Source organism: Geotrypetes seraphini, chromosome 13 (genome assembly GCF_902459505.1).
Source record: "Geotrypetes seraphini chromosome 13, aGeoSer1.1, whole genome shotgun sequence".
In the NCBI taxonomy this organism is placed as follows: domain Eukaryota; kingdom Metazoa; phylum Chordata; class Amphibia; order Gymnophiona; family Dermophiidae; genus Geotrypetes; species Geotrypetes seraphini.
In genome coordinates, this window is record NC_047096.1 from 10,449,117 (window position 1) to 10,469,241 (window position 20,125).

Below are 20,125 nucleotides of genomic sequence, written 5' to 3' on the forward strand. Positions count from 1 at the left end.
AATGTTAAAAACCTGGGGATCAATAATGCCAAGTTGTTAAGATTTTAAGATTTCCTTCACTGACCAAATTACCTCCACCTCCTTTTTTGTGTGTAACCAATTTTACCTGTATCATAAATGAATTTTTCTTTTCTAGGCTGGATGAGAGGGAATTAAAACGGAGCCTGAAGAACAACTATGAGTGAAAGAAAGCTTCTCGTACCATGGCCCTAGCAAAGGTTGGTTCATGAATAAAACAGGAAAGAGGTGTTAAGCGAGAATAAATTAAAATGTGTCTTCAGAAACTTTTTAAACTGCCTTCCATTTGCACACAATTAAGGGGCTCCTGTGCAATAATAATAATAACTTTATTTTTGTATTCCACAATGCCATAAGCAGTTCAGAGCGGTTTACAGAGGAAGAGACTGCACATATACAGCGATGTTAACAGAAAGTATTGTCAGGTACAATTGTAACAAATTTCAAATTAAGTTGGTGACCCAAGGGGGGTTGGAAAAAGTCTGGAAATATGTCAGAGGTATAGCAGGTAATATCTGTGATGAGCAAGGTGGGGAGGGATCAGAGAAATTTATCAAAGAGATAGGTTTTTTTTTTTGTAGGGGGGGGTTGGGGGGATTGAACTAGAGGTTAGTTTGCTTTCCTAAAAAGAAGCCATTTGATCCCCTTGAAGATAAGAGGTGCAAGCAAACGCTAACCAGTCTACATGTGTGGCTGAAAACTGTTATGACCCTGTTTGAAATGCGATTATATGAGGGAAAAAAAAATAACTGTTTAGTATCAGATAAACGGTAGCGTCAGTAAACCAATATAAAAATTGTAGAATTCAATGTTTCAATGTACGTTTTCAACTAGTTGAGATGTTAATAGTTCTCTGCATCTTATCAATAAGAAGAATTGAAACAAAATAAACTCCTTTCATTAAACAATAGTTCCTAACTTGCTAAAAACAAATAAAATAAATCCCTGCCTGACCAGCAATAGGATGAAAATAGAAGTACCTGGCAACAGTGACTGTAATACAAGATTACAAGAGCCTTTGGTCTCTCATTTTAGCTCACAAGTCCCCTCTTGCTACCTCCAGGTTTCGGCTCCCATCGTTCCTCCGGTTCCTCCTTGCTAGGGTTTTGAAAATAAATATTCCCCTCATCTTGCTTTTTTTGTCTTTATTTTACTGTTGAAGTTTGGAATTCTTTTGCCTAGAACTTTCCGTTGCCGGGCAACATCCCTTCTGCCGGTTTTACACAGTTGCCCAGGAACCAGTAAACAACTCTTGCCACCGAAACAGGAAGGAAAAATTTTACATGAGTTCCGTAATTAACGTGTTAGATGCAAGCATAGCGCTATGGGAATTATATGTCACAGCCTTCATGTAAAACTCAAGTTTTCAGCATTTCTGCCTGTAAAATGAGCCAGAGGCATTTACTGTAGACTCATTTGTAGACAAGTTGCCAATGATGAGTCCATCTGTCAGTCAGTCTGTTTGCAAACATGAATAGGGGCTTGGAAGAAGGTCTAGGTCTTCAAGAACTAGAGATCCATGTCTTCTTCATTTCCCAGCCTTTTCAGGATTTCAAAGTAAGAAACTGCTGGACAGATCAATCTGCTACATAATCCTTCTCTGTTGCCAGAAACTGTAAATTCAGTTTCCCTTCTTTATTTTAATTAATTAAACAAAAAGCATCTCAGTGCAAATATAGAGTCTGTGACAAAAGACTAAACTGACATTGTTGCTGGTCCTTTTTTGGGAGGGAGGGAGGGAGGGAGGGGATAGTTCCAGGAGCTGGTTTGTTGGGTGCACGTGCAGAACTTGTGCCCCCCTCTCCCTGTTTTGGAAGAACTATAAGTGATCTGGAGGAATTATGGCAGTGGTCAGCCAGGTATCTTGTATGGTCCTTAGGAGCACCAGGGAACTGCCTTTCTCAAGGCCAGCTAGGCCTCCCAAACCATGGTCTAAACTTTAAAGAGGAGCCAAAAGAAGAAACAGACCATTAGGGTCTAGAGGAGATGTCTGTACATCGAGCTAGTTTTCAGCAATTGTCCTGCAGCAAGAAGTCTGGAGGAATCCAGCCAGGCTCTGCCCGATGACAGCAAGTTGCGAGTGGTATTCCTGAGAGGTCTGCACTTGGATCTAGACAGTGCAAACTTCTGGAATACCGTGGAAGTCCCACCTGATCCTTGAAGCATCAAATTCAGTGTATCTCAATCAAAAAGGAGGGAAGAAGATGGCCATTTTGGACAAATCTGTACTTCCTCACATTAGTCCCAAGGGCAGAATTGGAAGAAAGCATGTATTTTGTGGATTTTGAAAGGAGATGCAGAGCAAATTAACATTGAGGTACTTAGTCCAAGTACTAGCATGAAATTGTATTGTTGTGGAGCTGTGGCATGATTCAGTACATGAGCTAGACCCGGGGTGAACAGCCACAGCCCATGCCAAGACAGGTTTTCAGGATTTCCACAATGAATATGCATGAGATCTAATGGCATACAATGGAGGGAGTGCATGCCAATAGATCTCATGCATACTCATTGGGGAAACTGATGCTCTTGTGCTAACCCTTATCCAAGGTTAATGTGTTCACTGTTTGTACTGAATGATGTCATGTCTTGGTCTCTTTCAGAGAGTCACTTATAACCATTTGCTACTTCTCCTTTTAACTATCTATACACAGACTGGAGAGAAATACTGCCTAGGAAGCTAGGCCAGGTGTGGCTTGAATAGAGAGTCACCCTATGGCTCAAATCAGCACAACAAACCAGTGCTTTGGCCTGCTCATTGCTCCTTCCTTGGTCGGATTCTGTGCCACGAGCCTTCATCTACATCTACTCTTTCTCCAAGAGTCCCAGGACAATATCAAAGCAAGTGCTATATTATCAGCCTCATTCTCTACAGAAGGTGACTGTGATGGAAAAGAAGCAGTGGAGAGGAGGAGTTCATTAAGATGGGAATGATTATCTACCTACTATTACACAGTCTATGCCTCAAACTTCTTGAGCACTTCCTGGGAGAATTTTATAAGAATAATTACAAATTTTAAATACGATGTGCCAAATTCCCCCCTAAGACCTGAGAACACTTCCAACCTTCCAAGATGCCACCCTCCTCATCACCTTCTCCGAGTGCAGTCTCGGAGGAAGGTTGGGAGTATTCTCAGGTCTTAGGGGGGAATTTGGCACATAGTATTTAAAATTTGTAATTATTCTTATAAAATTTGTAATTATTCTTGTAAAATTCTCCCAGGAAGTGTTCAAGATGTTTGAGGCATAGACTGTGTAATAGTAGGTAGCTAATCATTCCCCTGCACACATCCCTCCTCGTTCTCTCCTTGTGCAATTACTGTACCAGTAAGACCTCCAATCCTTCAAGTCCCCAAGGTTCCCCCACCAATGCACATATCCCCATCTCTCCTTTTTCTCTATCCCTCAGCAAGTTCAATTTATTTAATATATCGCAAATATAAAACCAGAGGTAAATCTAAGCGGTTTACAATAAAAGTTTTAAATAAGTGAATATAAAAATTAAATAGGGCAGGGAACAAAAAAAAAAACAACAACACAAAACATACAATATAGTTAAACAGTCGAACCAACAAAGAAATAGGAGGAAAGAAGGGAGTCGATAAAAGTTTGGGGAAAGGGAAGGAAGGAATGAACAACATGGTAAGGGAAAAAAAAGTAAAATTTGTTCTGCCCACATTAGTTGAGAAAGCCAAAGATGGAACTTTAGAGAAAAGTTACCTAGAAAATTAAGAACAGAAAGCCAAGGAGAAGGAGGATGCCTTTAATTGTGTCCTGAAATTCGCAAATGATTTTTCTGAACGGAGATAAAAAGGCAGAGAATTCCAGAGAGTGGGAGCCATGACAGAGAATGAAGAATTCCTGTGAAAATCGAGGAAGAGATGTCGGAATGAAGGAACGACTAACAAAACGTGTTGTGAAGATCGTATAGGTCTTTGTGGCGAGTCTGGAACCAGGAAACTATAAAGAAAAGAAAGAAAACCACTCGATAGAATCTGAGGAGAAAGAATATTGTATTTATAAGGAAAGCGATAGGACACCGGGAGGATGTGTTCTGATTACAGAAGTGGTGTGACGTGATCAAACTTAGAACAGCGAAGAAGTAATCTTGAAGCAGTGTTGTGGACTAATTGTAAACGATGTAATTGATATTTGGGGAAGTCCAATAAGAATGGAATTGCAATAGTCAAGTTTCCCACCTCACATCACACACATATCTCAGTCTCCCCTTTGTTCTTCCCCTCAACCACATACTTAGCTTAACCCCCGGCTTGCTTCAGCAACCCCTACTCCGCCATGCTCAAGGGAGCCCTTAACCGTGTGCTTGTGGCACAATTCCCCAGCTCGCTCCAGCGATTCCTGCCTTGTAGCATACCTCCCCCCTCCTCCCTTTCAATTCTAGTTTTCTCCAGCAATCTTCAGCACGAGGAACACAGCCCGAGCTGACTCCTATTCTCCTAGGACACATATTAGAGAATGACACAGGGACAAATTTTTCCCTGTTCCTGCAGGAACTCAATTTCCCCATCCCGTCCCTGTGAGTTTTGTCCCTGTCCCTGCCCCATTCCTGTAAGCTCAGCCTTAACTGCACAAGCCTCAAACACTTATGATTTTAAAGTGTCTGAGGTTTGTGCAGATGAGGACGGAGCTTAGGCATTGGTGGAACGAAACATTATGACATCACAATCAGAGCTCTTGAATGTTGCTACTTATGATTTGAAAGTGAGGCTTGTGCAGATGAGAACAGAGCTTAGGCATTGGTGGAATGAGGCATTATGACATCACAATCAGAGCTCTAGAATGTTGCTTATGATTTTAAAGTGTTTGAGGCCTGTGCAGAAGAGGACGGAGCTCAGGCATTGGTGGAACGAGGCATTATGACATCACAATCTGAGCTCTAGAATGTTGCTACTTATGATTTTGAAGTGTTTGAGGCCTGTGCAGATGAGGACGGAGCTTTCAGGAATGGGACAAGGACAGGAAAAGAACTTGCGAGGACGGGACAGGAAAATGAGTTCCCAAGGGGACAGAGAAAAATTTGTCCCCGTGTCATTCTCTAACACATATACCTTCACTTGGCTCCAATTATTATGACCTCCCCCTTGCAACTTTCTCCTACAATTCCTACCCACACCCTTTCCTCTCCCTTAAAAAGCTGATCATGTGCTTGACAATTTTAGTGTCTTTGCCAGGTTTATTATTCATAATAAATCGTTTTATAGCTTGCAGCCTTTGGCTTCATAAGGAAGCTCCTTTGTAAATACTGTCTGCCCATTTTCCCCCTACAAATACACACAAGGGTTGCTAACCCATGGACTGTCTACTTCTGTTGCAGATTAAAACTTGTGCTTAGCCCCTGTTAATCCCATGTGCGATTCTTTTCTGCTCCAGTCGAACACGAACAGCCATTCTCTTTTCTATAAATTTTTTGAAAAAGAAATTTGTTTCGTTTCCCAAGTTTGTTGGTTGATTTTAGGACGTTATTAATTTGGTTCAGGCATTAATGCATTCTTTGCAAATCCCTATGCAAGCAAGATGCATCTTGGACAACCGTTTTCAGCTTCTTTAATCTGCAGGAGCAGCAGGTGATTTGCAAAGCTCCTAGAAATCCACGATTGAAAAGCTGAAAGGAAACATTGCGGCCTTGTGTCTTCACCTTGGGACTTTGGGAACCTGCCCAGACTTTGTGCAACGATCTGAGATTCCCAAACAGAAAAGAGAAGAAAAATGCAATGCAAAGAAAGCCAGAAAGCACAGGAGGAGCTTTTCACTTCTTGCCCAGCTACAAAGGACTTTGAAACTGATGGCCAGAGAAATATGCTCAAAACCAAAGAGCAGAGCAAGAATTTGATTCCCATAAAACTGTAATAGCAATGATAAAAACCTGTGGTCTTATGCTGGTCCGGTCCAAGAAGCCGAATTTCCTGAATCCAATTAGCGTAATTGCTGCCTATTAGAAGCCCGGCAGAAAAGGGAGCGCGGTACCCGGACATTTATTTGCTCGACGCTTCCGGGTAGGCAGAAAGTTCTGGGCATCGCTGCCAAAAACCCAACCCCTCGCCTGCCGCGCCTACTTTCTGCAGCCGAGCAAGACGCCTCCTGAGAGCAGAGCTACCTGCGGGCTAGTCCGGGTTCCTCTCGATTGCAAAGACTTGGCCCTGGAGCGACATCGCTATGGAAACCATTGGGCTCCGGGGTATTAACCTGTCTGCCATGGTGACCTGGGAAGATGACAGGCCTCTTGGGCTCAGAGCAGCAAGACAGGTAGCAAAGACCAAATGTGCAGGGCTTGATTCTTTCAAGTAACTTATTGAGAAAGACACGGGGGGGGGGGGGGGGGTAGCATGGAATGTTGCTACTCTTTGGGATTCTGGAATCTTGTTACTCTCTGAGATTCCGGAATCTTGCTATTCTTTGAGATTCTGCATGGAATGTTGCTACTCTTTGGGATTCTGGAATCTTGTTACTCTCTGGGATTCCGGAATCTTGCTATTCTTTGAGATTCTGCATGGAATGTTGCTACTCTTTGGGATTCTGGAATCTTGTTACTCTCTGAGATTCCGGAATCTTGCTATTCTTTGAGATTCTGCATGGAATGTTGCTACTCTTTGGGATTCTGGAATCTTGTTACTCTCTGGGATTCCGGAATCTTGCTATTCTTTGAGATTCTGCATGGAATGTTGCTACTCTTTGGGATTCTGGAATCTTGTTACTCTCTGGGATTCCGGAATCTTGCTATTCTTTGAGATTCTGCATGGAATGTTGCTACTCTTTGGGATTCTGGAATCTTGTTACTCTCTGGGATTCCGGAATCTTGCTATTCTTTGAGATTCTGCATGGAATGTTGCTACTCTTTGGGATTCTGGAATCTTGTTACTCTCTGGGATTCCGGAATCTTGCTATTCTTTGAGATTCTGCATGGAATGTTGCTACTCTTTGGGATTCTGGAATCTTGTTACTCTCTGAGATTCCGGAATCTTGCTATTCTTTGAGATTCTGCATGGAATGTTGCTACTCTTTGGGATTCTGGAATCTTGTTACTCTCTGAGATTCCGGAATCTTGCTATTCTTTGAGATTCTGCATGGAATGTTGCTACTCTTTGGGATTCTGGAATCTTGTTACTCTCTGGGATTCCGGAATCTTGCTATTCTGTGAGATTCTGTATGGAATGTTGCTACTCTCTGGGATTCTAGAATCTTGCTATTCTTTGAGATTCTATATGGAATGTTGCTACTCTTTGGGATTCTGGAATCTTGTTATTCTTTGAGATTCTGCATGGAATGTTGCTACTCTTTGGGATTCTGGAATCTTGTTACTCTCTGGGATTCCGGAATCTTGCTATTCTTTGAGATTCTGCTTGGAATGTTGCTACTCTTTGGGATTCTGGAATCTTGTTACTCTCTGGGATTCCGGAATCTTGCTATTCTTTGAGATTCTGCATGGAATGTTGCTACTCTTTGGGATTCTGGAATCTTGTTACTCTCTGGGATTCCGGAATCTTGCTATTCTTTGAGATTCTGCATGGAATGTTGCTACTCTTTGGGATTCTATAATCTTGTTACTCTCTGGGATTCTGGAATCTTGCTATTCTTTAAGATTCTGCATGGAATGTTGCTACTCTTTGGGATTCTATAATCTTGTTACTCTCTGGGATTCCGGAATCTTGCTATTCTTTGAGATTCTGCATGGAATGTTGCTACTCTTTGGGATTCTGGAATCTTGTTACTCTCTGGGATTCCGGAATCTTGCTATTCTTTGAGATTCTGCATGGAATGTTGCTACTCTTTGGGATTCTGGAATCTTGTTACTCTCTGAGATTCCGGAATCTTGCTATTCTTTGAGATTCTGCATGGAATGTTGCTACTCTTTGGGATTCTGGAATCTTGTTACTCTCTGGGATTCCGGAATCTTGCTATTCTTTGAGATTCTGCATGGAATGTTGCTACTCTTTGGGATTCTGGAATCTTGTTACTCTCTGGGATTCCGGAATCTTGCTATTCTTTGAGATTCTGCATGGAATGTTGCTACTCTTTGGGATTCTGGAATCTTGTTACTCTCTGGGATTCCGGAATCTTGCTATTCTTTGAGATTCTGCATGGAATGTTGCTACTCTTTGGGATTCTGGAATCTTGTTACTCTCTGGGATTCCGGAATCTTGCTATTCTTTGAGATTCTGCATGGAATGTTGCTACTCTTTGGGATTCTGGAATCTTGTTACTCTCTGAGATTCCGGAATCTTGCTATTCTTTGAGATTCTGCATGGAATGTTGCTACTCTTTGGGATTCTGGAATCTTGTTACTCTCTGAGATTCCGGAATCTTGCTATTCTTTGAGATTCTGCATGGAATGTTGCTACTCTTTGGGATTCTGGAATCTTGTTACTCTCTGGGATTCCGGAATCTTGCTATTCTGTGAGATTCTGTATGGAATGTTGCTACTCTCTGGGATTCTAGAATCTTGCTATTCTTTGAGATTCTATATGGAATGTTGCTACTCTTTGGGATTCTGGAATCTTGTTATTCTTTGAGATTCTGCATGGAATGTTGCTACTCTTTGGGATTCTGGAATCTTGTTACTCTCTGGGATTCCGGAATCTTGCTATTCTTTGAGATTCTGCTTGGAATGTTGCTACTCTTTGGGATTCTGGAATCTTGTTACTCTCTGGGATTCCGGAATCTTGCTATTCTTTGAGATTCTGCATGGAATGTTGCTACTCTTTGGGATTCTGGAATCTTGTTACTCTCTGGGATTCCGGAATCTTGCTATTCTTTGAGATTCTGCATGGAATGTTGCTACTCTTTGGGATTCTATAATCTTGTTACTCTCTGGGATTCTGGAATCTTGCTATTCTTTAAGATTCTGCATGGAATGTTGCTACTCTTTGGGATTCTATAATCTTGTTACTCTCTGGGATTCCGGAATCTTGCTATTCTTTGAGATTCTGCATGGAATGTTGCTACTCTTTGGGATTCTGGAATCTTGTTACTCTCTGGGATTCTGGAATCTTGCTATTCTTTTGGATTCTGGAATCTTGCTATTCTTTGAGATTCTGCATGGAATGTTGCTACTCTTTGGGATTCTGGAATCTTGTTACTCTCTGGGATTCCAGAATCTTGCTATTCTTTGAGATTCTCCATGGAATGTTGCTACTCTTTGGGATTCTATAATCTTGTTTCTCTCTGGGATTCTGGAATCTTGCTATTCTTTGAGATTCTATATGGAATGTTGCTACTCTTTGGGATTCTGGAATCTTGTTACTCTCTGGGATTCCGGAATCTTGCTATTCTTTGAGATTCTGTATGGGATGTTGCTACACCTTGGGTTTTGGCCAGGTACTGGTGACCTGGATTGAGCTACTGGGCTTGATGGCCTTATCTCAAGAAAGATATAGCAGAATTAGAAAAGGTTGAAAGAACGACCAAGATGATAAAGGGGATGGAACTCCTCTTGTATAAGGAAAGACGAAAAAGGTTAGGGCTCTTCAGTTTGGAAAAGAGACGGCTGAGGGGAGATATGATTGAAGTCTACAAAATCCTGAGTGGTGTAGAACGAGTACAAATGGATCAATTTATTATTATTTTTTTTCTCTATCAAAATTTACAAAGACTAGGGGGACACTCAATGAAATTACAGGGAAATAATTTTAAAACCAATAGGAGGAAATATTTTTTTCACTCAGAGAATAGTTAAGCTCTAGAATGTGTTACCAGAGGTTGTGTTAAGAGCAGTTAACGTAGCTGGTTTTAAGAAAGGTTTGGACAATTTCCTGGAGAAGACGTCCATAGTCTGTTATTGGGACAGACATGGGGGGAAGCCACTACTTGCCCTGGATTGGTATCATGGAATGTTGCTACTCCTTGGGTTTTGGCCAGGTACTAGTGACCTTGATTGGCCAACGTGAGGATGGACTACTGGGCTAGATCCTATAAGAAAATCCTATAAGGTTTTATTTTTCTAATTACTTTTACCTCCCTTCTAAGATAGTCTTCTACTGAACAAGGTGTGGATCAATCAGTCTCTGCTGATATTGAGAAGTACTTTTCTTGAAGATTCTCAAGAGGTGATTCAGAACTAATCCACTCTTTTTGTAACATGTGTTAATCCGCTAAATCTTTGATTATGAAGCTGTATTTTAAGAAAAAGGGTATTTTGTTTTTTTTGTTGCGGAGCAAAAGTGATGTTATTTCCTGATGTTGCCAGGGCCACTCATTTGAAGCAAAAGGCTTTTTTTTTCGCTTTGAAACTAAGGTGTTGGCCTTGGGGGCAACTTTTTTTTTTTTCCTGAAGTTTCCTTGGAAGTGTTTAGTTACCTATCAAGGTAAAGATTTTATTTTTTTTGTGGATTCTTTACAACTAGAACAATTTCTTAAGGCTCAGGGGAAATTACTGTTTTTAAAAAAGGCCTTTTTTTTTTTTTTTTTTAAACTGCCCCGGCCTAATACAGCATCATAAAAAGGAGTGTGGGGTGATAGATATGTTTTTCTCCCTTGATGAGGGCTAAATTAAATCTTAATGATATTCTTCTGTTTCCTATTATGTTATTAAAATGTAAATTCTATATTCTATATTTCTTTATGTAAGAAGTAAATATTTTTGACTAAATGACAAAAAAAACCCAACCAAACCCTACTGGGTCTGATTGTGTCAGATTTAAAATAGTGTACCTTTATTGTACAAGTTTTTGCTCGGGCAAATGATGTTTTTCCCTTATGAACTGATCTCCCTTCCAAAGCTAGAAGCAAAGAAAATCATATTTCAATTACTGTTAAGAGCAAACCAACCCAGCCTTTATACAGTTTTGTTTTGATGTTCCTTTCACACGATTGCCCGAGACGTGCGTGGCATTAACTATATTGATTCAAGAGAGAACCTTTTTCCTTGTGTAGGGATTATCATACACAGAGGCCAATAAACCTTGACATTTCCTAAGGTAGGACAGATATATGTGCCAGTGCACTTGGCTTCCCTTTATGAAATAAATACACAATTAAATATTTTCCTTTCACAAAGTGGCACCCCTCTTTCAAAGGGAAACCCCCTCCCTCCACATAGAAAAGTAAGCTGAAGATAAATAATTGGTCATTGAGATTAGCTGGATATATATGTAGGTGTGTTCATGTCTTTGTCTTTAGTGTATCCAGAATATGTTGATTTCCTCCATTTTAATTGTACATCGCTTTGAATTATGATATTGCGATTGAATCAAAATTTGATGAAACTCGAGCTGTGTTCGGGGCTTCTAATCTGTGGTCAGGCTCGGATGGACAGCAGTTTCTATTGGGAAGACAAGTTAATATTGGTTGCACACTGAACTCCGTGCATAGCCAAGTAAAGTTAAAATGCCGCTTCATTCAGGTATAAACTGGTGATGTCAAAGACGAGATTGCTGTGGTTCATGGAAAGGTTACATTTGCAATATTCAAAGAAGTGTTCATAGCGCAGCCTACTTACGAAAACATGAGTGCAGCTGTGAGCAGGATTTGCAGCAGATGGCCAGCTTGAGAACCCCAGTGCTCTAGGCACAATGTCATGCCATCATGGAAATGTCACATCATCTGTTCCGTATTGAGCTCTTCCCCCTCCCCCACCAGTTGGAGTGATCGTTCGCAGGGATGGCTTTCTTTCCTGCTGGAACAAGGGACTCTTCGGAGCATCAGAACTTCTTGCTGTGCCAGTGCCAAAATCCTAGTGGCAGAACCAAATAAGTCAGTTAAGTCAGGCGCCATTGACTCGTGCTCGACTCCTAGCAATTTGATGAATTACAGATCTAGAAAGAAATCAGTTTCGTGCTAGTCTGGTAAGGTCCTCTAGCGACATCCCCATGGTTGTTCTCAATGTGTCCAACCATCTGTTTGCAGGTCACCCTCCTCGCCTGGTTCCTTCGATCTTCCCAAACGTGAAGTTCTTCTCCAATGACCAGAACTAGATAAGAGGGGTGCAAGCTCATACGTGAGCTGTGTGGTGTCACCTCATAGGCACACTAGCACACACTATATGAGTGTTTTTTTTAAAGAAATGCACACATCTGAAAACTGTTCACATTTAAAATATCTTAGAAACATAGAAACCTGATGGCAGATAAAGGCCAAATGGCCCATCCAGTCTGCCCATCCGCAGTAACCATGATCTCTTTCTCTCTCCGAGAGATCCCACTGCCTATCCCAGGCCCCTTTGAATTCAGACACAGTCTCTGTTTCCACCACCTCTTCTGGGAGACCGTTCCACACATCTACCACCCTTCCTTAGATTACTCCTGAGCCTTTCACCTCTTAACTTCACTTAATCTTTCTTTTCCACTGCAAGTCATAAATTTCAGGCAAGTTGCATAAACAGATTCCAGTTTTGTTTCTATAAAAAATGTGTATTGAAGTAAATTATGAACAGAGCAGTCTGCAGATGAATTTGGGCCTACATTCCCAGACAAGCATTCTTAAAATTTATAACAATAACGGCAGCACTAGTGGTCTTAATGATGTGGACTAGATCACTGATAGATAATTTTTCCTTGCACTTTAGTTTTTCCAAATCTTTATTCCTTTTAACATATACATCAAGTGTACAATAAATATAACTCATCATATTACATTATCACTTGAAATTCCATAACAATATATTTCCAAAAAAAATTTCCCCACCCCCTTTCATATCTATGCTATTGTTGAAATGGATATTCCTGTATGTTTGTTATTTAAATTGTAACAAATGAATAAAGAATTTTTTTTAAAAAAAGAAAATTATAACAGACTTAATTTGTTAATGTGGTATGACAGAGCACAGCTCAAGAGGACGCACACATAATCACAAATTTAGGGGGGAGACATTCTACAAGCGGGCACTAGGACTATAGTGGGCTGTGTGCAGGCAGTACAGCCACACAGGGCGCAAGGGAGGCAGGAGCTCTAAACTTGTGTCCCGCCTGGCTGCAGCTCAGTAGCAGGACAGCAGCTCTAGGAGCTGTTTCTGGTTCAGGATGGTCCAGATGGGTGCCTTCATTTAGGTATTCTGTTACTGCACATAACCTGATGGTTCTTAGACATCATTTCTAACCAATAGAACGGTTTGCAATACAGTACTCCCCCCCGAAATCCGCAGGGGTTCCGTTCCAGGAACCCCTGCGAATTTCAAAAAACTGTCAAAAGGCAGGGGAGGCAGGAGAGGGCAGCTGGAGCGCTGGCTGGTGACGAAAATCACTCGCGTCCTGCTCCAACCGCCTCTTCCTGTAGGTAAAGTCGGGCTGCACCAATCAGGAGCTGCTTTGACACGCAGCTCCTGATTAGTGTAGCTCGACTTTCCTACAGGAAGAGGCGGTCGGAGCAGACTGCGAATGAGCGAGTCTGTGATTCGCGAACCACAAATTCACGGGGGAACACTGTACAACAAAAATCCCTAAATTATTACAAAATTAAAAGAAAAATACAAGTGTGCTCTGTGGACTTAATCTCCCAGAGTGCTTAGCTACTCCCAGAGGGTGTGAATGTAGCTTACTGGAGCCTGCCTTCTTCTTCAGTAAGAGATAGAACAGTGGCCGTTTTGTGAGACCACATGGCTGCATGAAACTTGGGTCTAAAATTGTCCTCTCACCAGGTTTTCACCCTTTATTTCTAGTAGCCTAATTCAGTTTAGATTCAATATCTTAGTCTAGAGTACAGTGTTATTCCCCACAAGGTGTGTGGACACACTCCCAGCTTCTATTTGGATAGGATGTACTAGTAGAGAGAGAAGATTCTATAACAAATCATCAAATTGTGATCGCTTATTCTTTACTACAATTTATTAAGAAAGTTGTTAAAAAAAAAACCAACTAATAACACTAACGTTACAGAAGTAAGGATTAACTGAATGGGAGTCTCGGACAAGGGCCAACCTAACTCAGCGAGTTCAGCAGTGCTTGGCCATTTTGAGGAGTCCCTGTTTTACCGTAAAAACTTGAGAAATTTTCAGTGAAAGTCTGTGGTAAAGACTTCTCAGTATGGCATAATTTTCAAAAATCTGACCACACAAATTCCACTGCAGAAGAGAGAGAAGTAGCCTATAACTCTTTTTCTGTAAATTTGATCCCTTCGGGACATAAAAAAAATACCTACTGTACCTGAATGTAAACCATTTCAATAGCCTTCAGGCTTACAATATTATACTTAGGTCCTGTGGGTATTTTTTCTGTCTCTTGAAGGATTAGAATTATATAAAAAAATTAAACTGGGACTTGAACCTGGGTCCTTTGGTTCACAGTCTTTAGCACAAACCATTAGGCTACTCGTCTGACTTGTGCGATAGCCGTATTTGCAGTACCCATAGCAACTACTGAGGGATTAAGTAGGGTTACCCTATTTTCTCCTGCAAAAAAAGAGGGCATATGGCCCGGCCTCAGCCCCGCCCCATTCTGCCCTTTTATTAAACTGCAGTAAGAAGTGTCCTATCCTATGACTAGCATGTGGGTTTCGCCCTGCTGAGGCAACTTTTAGTGTGGCTGTAAAATGGATGCATTTTCAACTTCCCAATTCGTGTGAGAGCCCTTATCAACACCTGTTTTCTAGGCAGTAAGAGCTCCTGCATTTACCATATGCTAGTCAGTTAGTGCACGGTGATGTAGCTGAGCTAGTTACCATATGTCCGGATTTACCCAGACATGTCCTCTGTTTGGAGGACTGTCCAGGTGTCCGGGTATTTTATTTATTTTTTTGTAAACCAGCAGTTTGTCCCCTTTCAATTTCTCCGGATGTCCTCTTGTTCCTGTAGTTCCCAGTACGCTAAAGAACCTGTCCCTCTCCACCCTCTCGATGCCTTTTATAAGGTGTCAGGTCAAAAGCGTGCTGGGATAAAGGCGCACGCAAACAACTGAGCGCAACGTGGAGGCGCGTGCCAAAGAAATTGACTGTTTTAAAGGGCTCCGATGGTGGGTATGGGGGGGAACCCCCCCACTTTACTTTATACAGATCACACCGCATTGTAGGGGGTTTGGGGGGTTGTAACCCCCCACATTTTACTGAAAACTTCACTTTTTCCCTAAAAAACAGGGAAACAGTTAAGTTTCCAGTATAATGAGGGCGGTTACAACCCCCCAAACCCCCCACAACGCTGCCGCGATCTGTATTAAGTAAAGGGGGGGGGTTCCCCAACAAAACCCTCCGGCGGAGCCCCTAAAAATACTCTTTATCTTCGGCGCGCGCTTCCGTCTTGCGCTCAGTTGTCGGCCTTTGTCTTCGGCGGTTTTGTCTATGAACCCTTTCATAATCTTGTACTCCTCTATCATGTCTCCTCATAGTCACACGTGAGGAGTTCAATCTCGGGTCCCTTATAGACCTGCTGCCCACATCGGTGTCGCCTCTCTCTGAGATCACTTCCGGGCCACGCACCTAGGAATTGACATCAGAGGGATAGCCGACATGACACGGGCAGCAAGTTTGTGCTATTGCTCGCGCCTGGAAGATTAAAAAGGTGAAGGGAAAGGGGGCTGGGTGGGGGAGGGATGCCACTGCCTGGGTGCTATTCACCCTCGATTCGCCACTGTCCATGGTAGTGGATTTTAACCTGTGATAAGTACATGTTAGCACTTGCTGCAGTTTGATAATAAGACTCCCCCCCCCTAGCTTTTATGCCATCCTTTCTGAAAATGTAGTTCTTAATCAGTTGTTCAGTTCAGACATCTGCCGTGTGAAAAATTCTCCCTTCTTCAGCCAATGTTGTTAAGAAAAATGATTATTTCTAGTTCTTATTCTGGTATTGAGGACGGCACATTTTCTATTCAGTTATAATTTTGAGGGGAAACCCCCACCCCGATTATTTTTTCTCCTAGTTCTTGTGAACTAATGGTCAAAACATTTTCATTATGATTTTTATTCGAAATGTCCTTGCACAGAACTAGATGATCTGACATTTTAGTAATGTACAATACAAATCGGAAATCCAAACAGATGGAATGTTGATATGTCCTGAATAATCAGCACTTTAATAAGTTACAAAATCTCAGGTGATTCGATTCAGGGCTGTGGAGTCAGAGTCGGAGTCGAGGAGTCGGAGGAAATTTCGGGTACCTGGAGTCGGAGTCAGAAGTACAAAAAACTGAGGAGTCGAAGTCGGAACATTTATCTACCGACTCCATTTTTGAACTTGGCATACCAATCACGAGCGATTCTTTCAGCTATAGCACCCACTATATACACAGCACAAATGTTGCGAGCAGCTTCTGCGGCCTTAGAACCTTGATTAAAAGCAAAAAGAAGGTGGTGTCGAAAATGCTCATTTCTCTCAACTTGACATTCCATTTTAACGATCTGAAAATTAACCAGTGCTGTGGAGTCGGAGTCGAGGAGTCGGAGTCAGAGGAAATTTCGGGTACCTGGAGTCGGAGTCTGAAGTACAAAAAACTGAGGAGTCGGAGTCGGAACATTTATCTACCGACTCCACAGCCCTGATTCGATTCAAGTCTCAATCCAGATGGCAAAGAATTCCAGAGTGAAGCCATCATAAAAGTAAAGAACTTTTGGGAGAAGCGAGCCTAACGATAGGAGGTAAAGGAATAAAAAAAGCTCGTTGGTATGAAATAATCTATTTGAACGATGACTAGTCATTAAAGAAATTGGCAATGACATATAGTCTCAGCTTAAACCATGACATATTGTAAAAAACCCAAACATAACTGCTACTAATAATCATTTAAGGAGAATGTGGTGCAGTGGTTGGACCAGTGTAAGGTAAACCTTTTAAGCTACTGGCACCCTAAGCTCGGGGCTGAGGTTGGAGGGCACCCAGAAATGCATGGATGTCGATGCAATGACATCCCATGCATGCGTGACATCATCACAATGTTCGCGCATGCATGGATGTCCTCCAGCTGCAGCCCTGAGCCCACTCCCACCCTTGGCCCCCCACACGTGTAAGTAACATAGTAAATGATGGCAGATAAAGACTTGAACGGTCCATCCAGTCTGCTCCATTAGTTATTCTCATTAAAAATACATGATTAAAATAACTTGTCTCTTCTTTGATATTTCTGGGCTATTGTCCTAGGTTCCAGCTGCTGAAGTTGCCATCTAATCAAGCCATTGTGACATCACTGCTGAGGTTGGCTCTTAGGCATTGGTGGAATGAGGCCATTATGAGATCACAATCTCAGCTCTGGAATGTTGCTACTCTTTGGGTTTCTACCAGGTAACATAGTAATATAGTAAATGATGACAGATAAAGACCTGAACGGTCCATCCAGTATGCCCATTTAGTTAAACCCATTACAAATACATGATTAAATTATCTTGTCTCTTCTTTGATATTTCTGGGTCATAGACTGTAAAGTCCACCTGGTATTGTCTTAGGTTCCAACTGCTGAAGTTGCCATCTAATCAAGCCATTGTGACATCACTGCTGAGGTTGGCTCTTAGGCATTGGTGGAATGAGGCATTATGACATCACAATCTCAGCTCTGGCAAGTTGCTACTCTGGGTTTCTGCCAGGTAACATAGTAAATAACGGCAGATAAAGACCTAAATGGTCCATCCATTCTGCCCATAAGTTATATCCATTTAAAAAATGCATGATTAGATTAACTTGTCTCTTCTTTGATATTTCTGGGCCATAGACTAAAGTCCACCTGGTATTGTCCTAGGTTCTAACTGATGAAGTTGCCATCTAGGCTCACTTCAGCCTATCCAACCACCCCATTGTTTTCAGGATATGTACCGTAAAGTCTGGCTGGTAACGTCCTCATGTTCCAAGTTAGTGGAGTTCCCCCATCCTACACCGAATCACCATATATGGGACACAAACTGTACAAGTCTGTCCAATACCGGCCTTAGTTCTTTAATTTTTTCTAATTAGAGATCCTCTGTGTTTATCCCACACTTTTTTATCCACACGTTTATGTGTGAGACATGCTCCTGACACCCCCTTCCCCCCTCTGCAGTCGCAGCTTTGGATTCTGAATGCACAATTTTTAGATTATCAACTCGTGACAGTTGTGTGTTAACTGGAAATTATTGTCAATTGTCACCAATTGCAGCCAAGTGTTGGTTCTTCAAGGCAACTATCAGCTAATTAAGTTACACAGATAACTGACACTGTTCTTTTAACTTGTGCACACAATTCTATAAAAAGTGTTAAAAATTGTGTGTTCAAATTGGGTCACGTGCACAAATAATTGGAATCTTAATGAGCAATTATTGGCGCTAAGTTGTTTGAATTAAAATGTGCATAATTTTACACATGGGTGAAAAAGGGGGTACGGAAATGAGAGGGTCATAGGCATTCCCGCAAGTTATACTTGTAATTACAGAATAAGGGAGGTTCACGCTTAACTTTAGGCTCAAGGTTTTGCACCAGGTTTTAGTTGGTGCAAATGGATACACCTAAAGTTAGACATGATTTCTGGCCATAAACGCTATTCTGTGAACTGTGCCTAACTTTAAGTACCATTTATAGAATAGTGCTCAACGTTTTTTTCAGTGCTGATTTTTTTTGGGCACCTCATTGGACATGCAAACGTTGTAGAAGTAAGGGAAAATGTGTTTTTTTTAGGACAGTGTCCCGCAAACGTTCTCAAGCTGTGGCACACTAAAGGTAGCGGCTGCAGCTCAAGGCACTTGGGGGGGAGGGGGGTGCAGGTGGATCACGCACATGCGTGATATCAGGTCGCCGTCTGTGAGTGCGCGAAGGCCCTTCAGATGGGCCCCAAGAAGCCAGTGAGGGGTGCCAGCAGGGAAGAGGGCTGGAGCAAAGGAGAGGTGCTGGCGCTAGCTGATTGCTTACAGGACGTGCCTTCCGACGCAAGAGGCCCGTCCTGTAGGCAGTCAGCCAGTGCCTCTCCTCCCCAGTGTGCCGTAACACACCTGAAATCTCAAGAGGCCCACTAGTGTGCCGTGGTACACTGCTTTAGGGTGTAACTGTTGTAACTCCCTCAGTGGCTTATGCCATGTACTGCTGGGACTGTACAAGAAGAGCGTTCTGTGTAGAATGTAGGGTTATGGCACCTTGAGCCAACTTTGATTATGACGCCCCATCCCAAGGCTTAAGCTTCCTCCCTTCTTCTCTCTCCAGCCCCTCGTCCCACCTCTCTCTCCCTCCCTCACACATTAACTTGCTTGAGTAGAAAGAGCATGCACAGGAGAAGGACGAAGGGAGAAGAGAGAGCAAAGCCAAGTGAGGGGCTGGAGAGAAAAGGGATGGAAACTTTGGATCAGGTGGAGCACTGGTGGTGAGCGCGGAGACGGGGGGGGGGGGGGCGATTTGGAACCCTGCATCTCCAGCACCCTGGGCCTGAGCCTCACCTGGTCCCTGACCTTGACAATGTTAAACTGAAAATGATATCAATCAACAGCCAGTAGGGTAGCAGGACATTACCTGCTCTCCTTGAAGCATGAAACTACCGGTAGAGCATGGAGGGATTCAGGTGAATTATTAACAATTAATTACCTGGATATTTGGTGAGCGCCAGATTCACATCCTTAGCGACTTTTGCTCTGGAATTAGACATAGACCGAGTTCCACAATTAGTTTTCAAAAGCAAAGAGGTTTCTTTTCTTGATTCCATATTTTCCCCCATGAACTGACAAACCCAGAAGATATGCAGCACCTTTATGGACAAGGCCTAACTGTAGCCTTGGCTGTGATATATTTTTTTGTTCTAAAAGTGTAGTGAAAAGCATAATTTTACACCTGGGAGTAACGTTTCTGTACTTTGAGTTGCAACAGCCGCAGACTGTCTGCTTAAAACTTTGAGTGTTGGTGGTTTGGGGCTGCATTATCTTACAGATGGGTTTGTTCTTTGCTATGAATTATGGAGACTTGGTCTCTCCACTTTATACAGTGAATTTGAAATTATGAGGGTTGTACCTACTGGAATTTATTTTACCTGTTTTTATAATTTCTGTGTTTTGATTTGTTTCTTTTGCTGTACTGATATTTGTCTACTGAACCAAAACAGACATGCAATATGTCTCAATTTTTTTAGATTTGGACATGGAGAATGCAGCAAGGGGATCTGTCAAGTCTCAAAGATGAGCTGTTTGTACAAAAAGAACCCAAACCACCCCCAAAACCCTGCTGCAGTAGAATACAGGTAAATATTTCTTTCTTAAAACTTCTCAGGTTTTTAACCAGCCCCTGCCTTTTCAAAGC

The 20,125-nt window shown here is 42.1% G+C and overlaps 2 protein-coding genes across 3 annotated transcripts in view; one reads left to right on the forward strand and one right to left on the reverse strand.

The window, feature by feature from the left end:
* Positions 1-6,032, reverse strand: part of LOC117347285 — a 34,350-nt gene extending 28,318 nt beyond the window's left edge. The window contains exon 1 of one of the 2 annotated variants that reach the window (XM_033918003.1): positions 5,903-6,032. The gene's annotated coding sequence lies outside the window, so the exon portion shown is untranslated. Of the gene's footprint in view, positions 1-998; positions 1,031-5,902 lie in introns of those variants that run through there. The other variant, XM_033918004.1, reaches the window with a different exon arrangement.
* A 67-nt stretch (positions 6,033-6,099) lies between these two features.
* Positions 6,100-20,125, forward strand: part of TSHB (thyroid stimulating hormone subunit beta) — a 42,029-nt gene continuing 28,003 nt past the window's right edge. The window contains exons 1-2 of the mRNA XM_033918005.1: positions 6,100-6,282; positions 19,959-20,066. Coding sequence (XP_033773896.1) covers positions 6,193-6,282; positions 19,959-20,066 — 198 coding nt within the window. The 5' untranslated portion in view covers positions 6,100-6,192. The remainder of the gene's footprint in view (positions 6,283-19,958; positions 20,067-20,125) is intronic.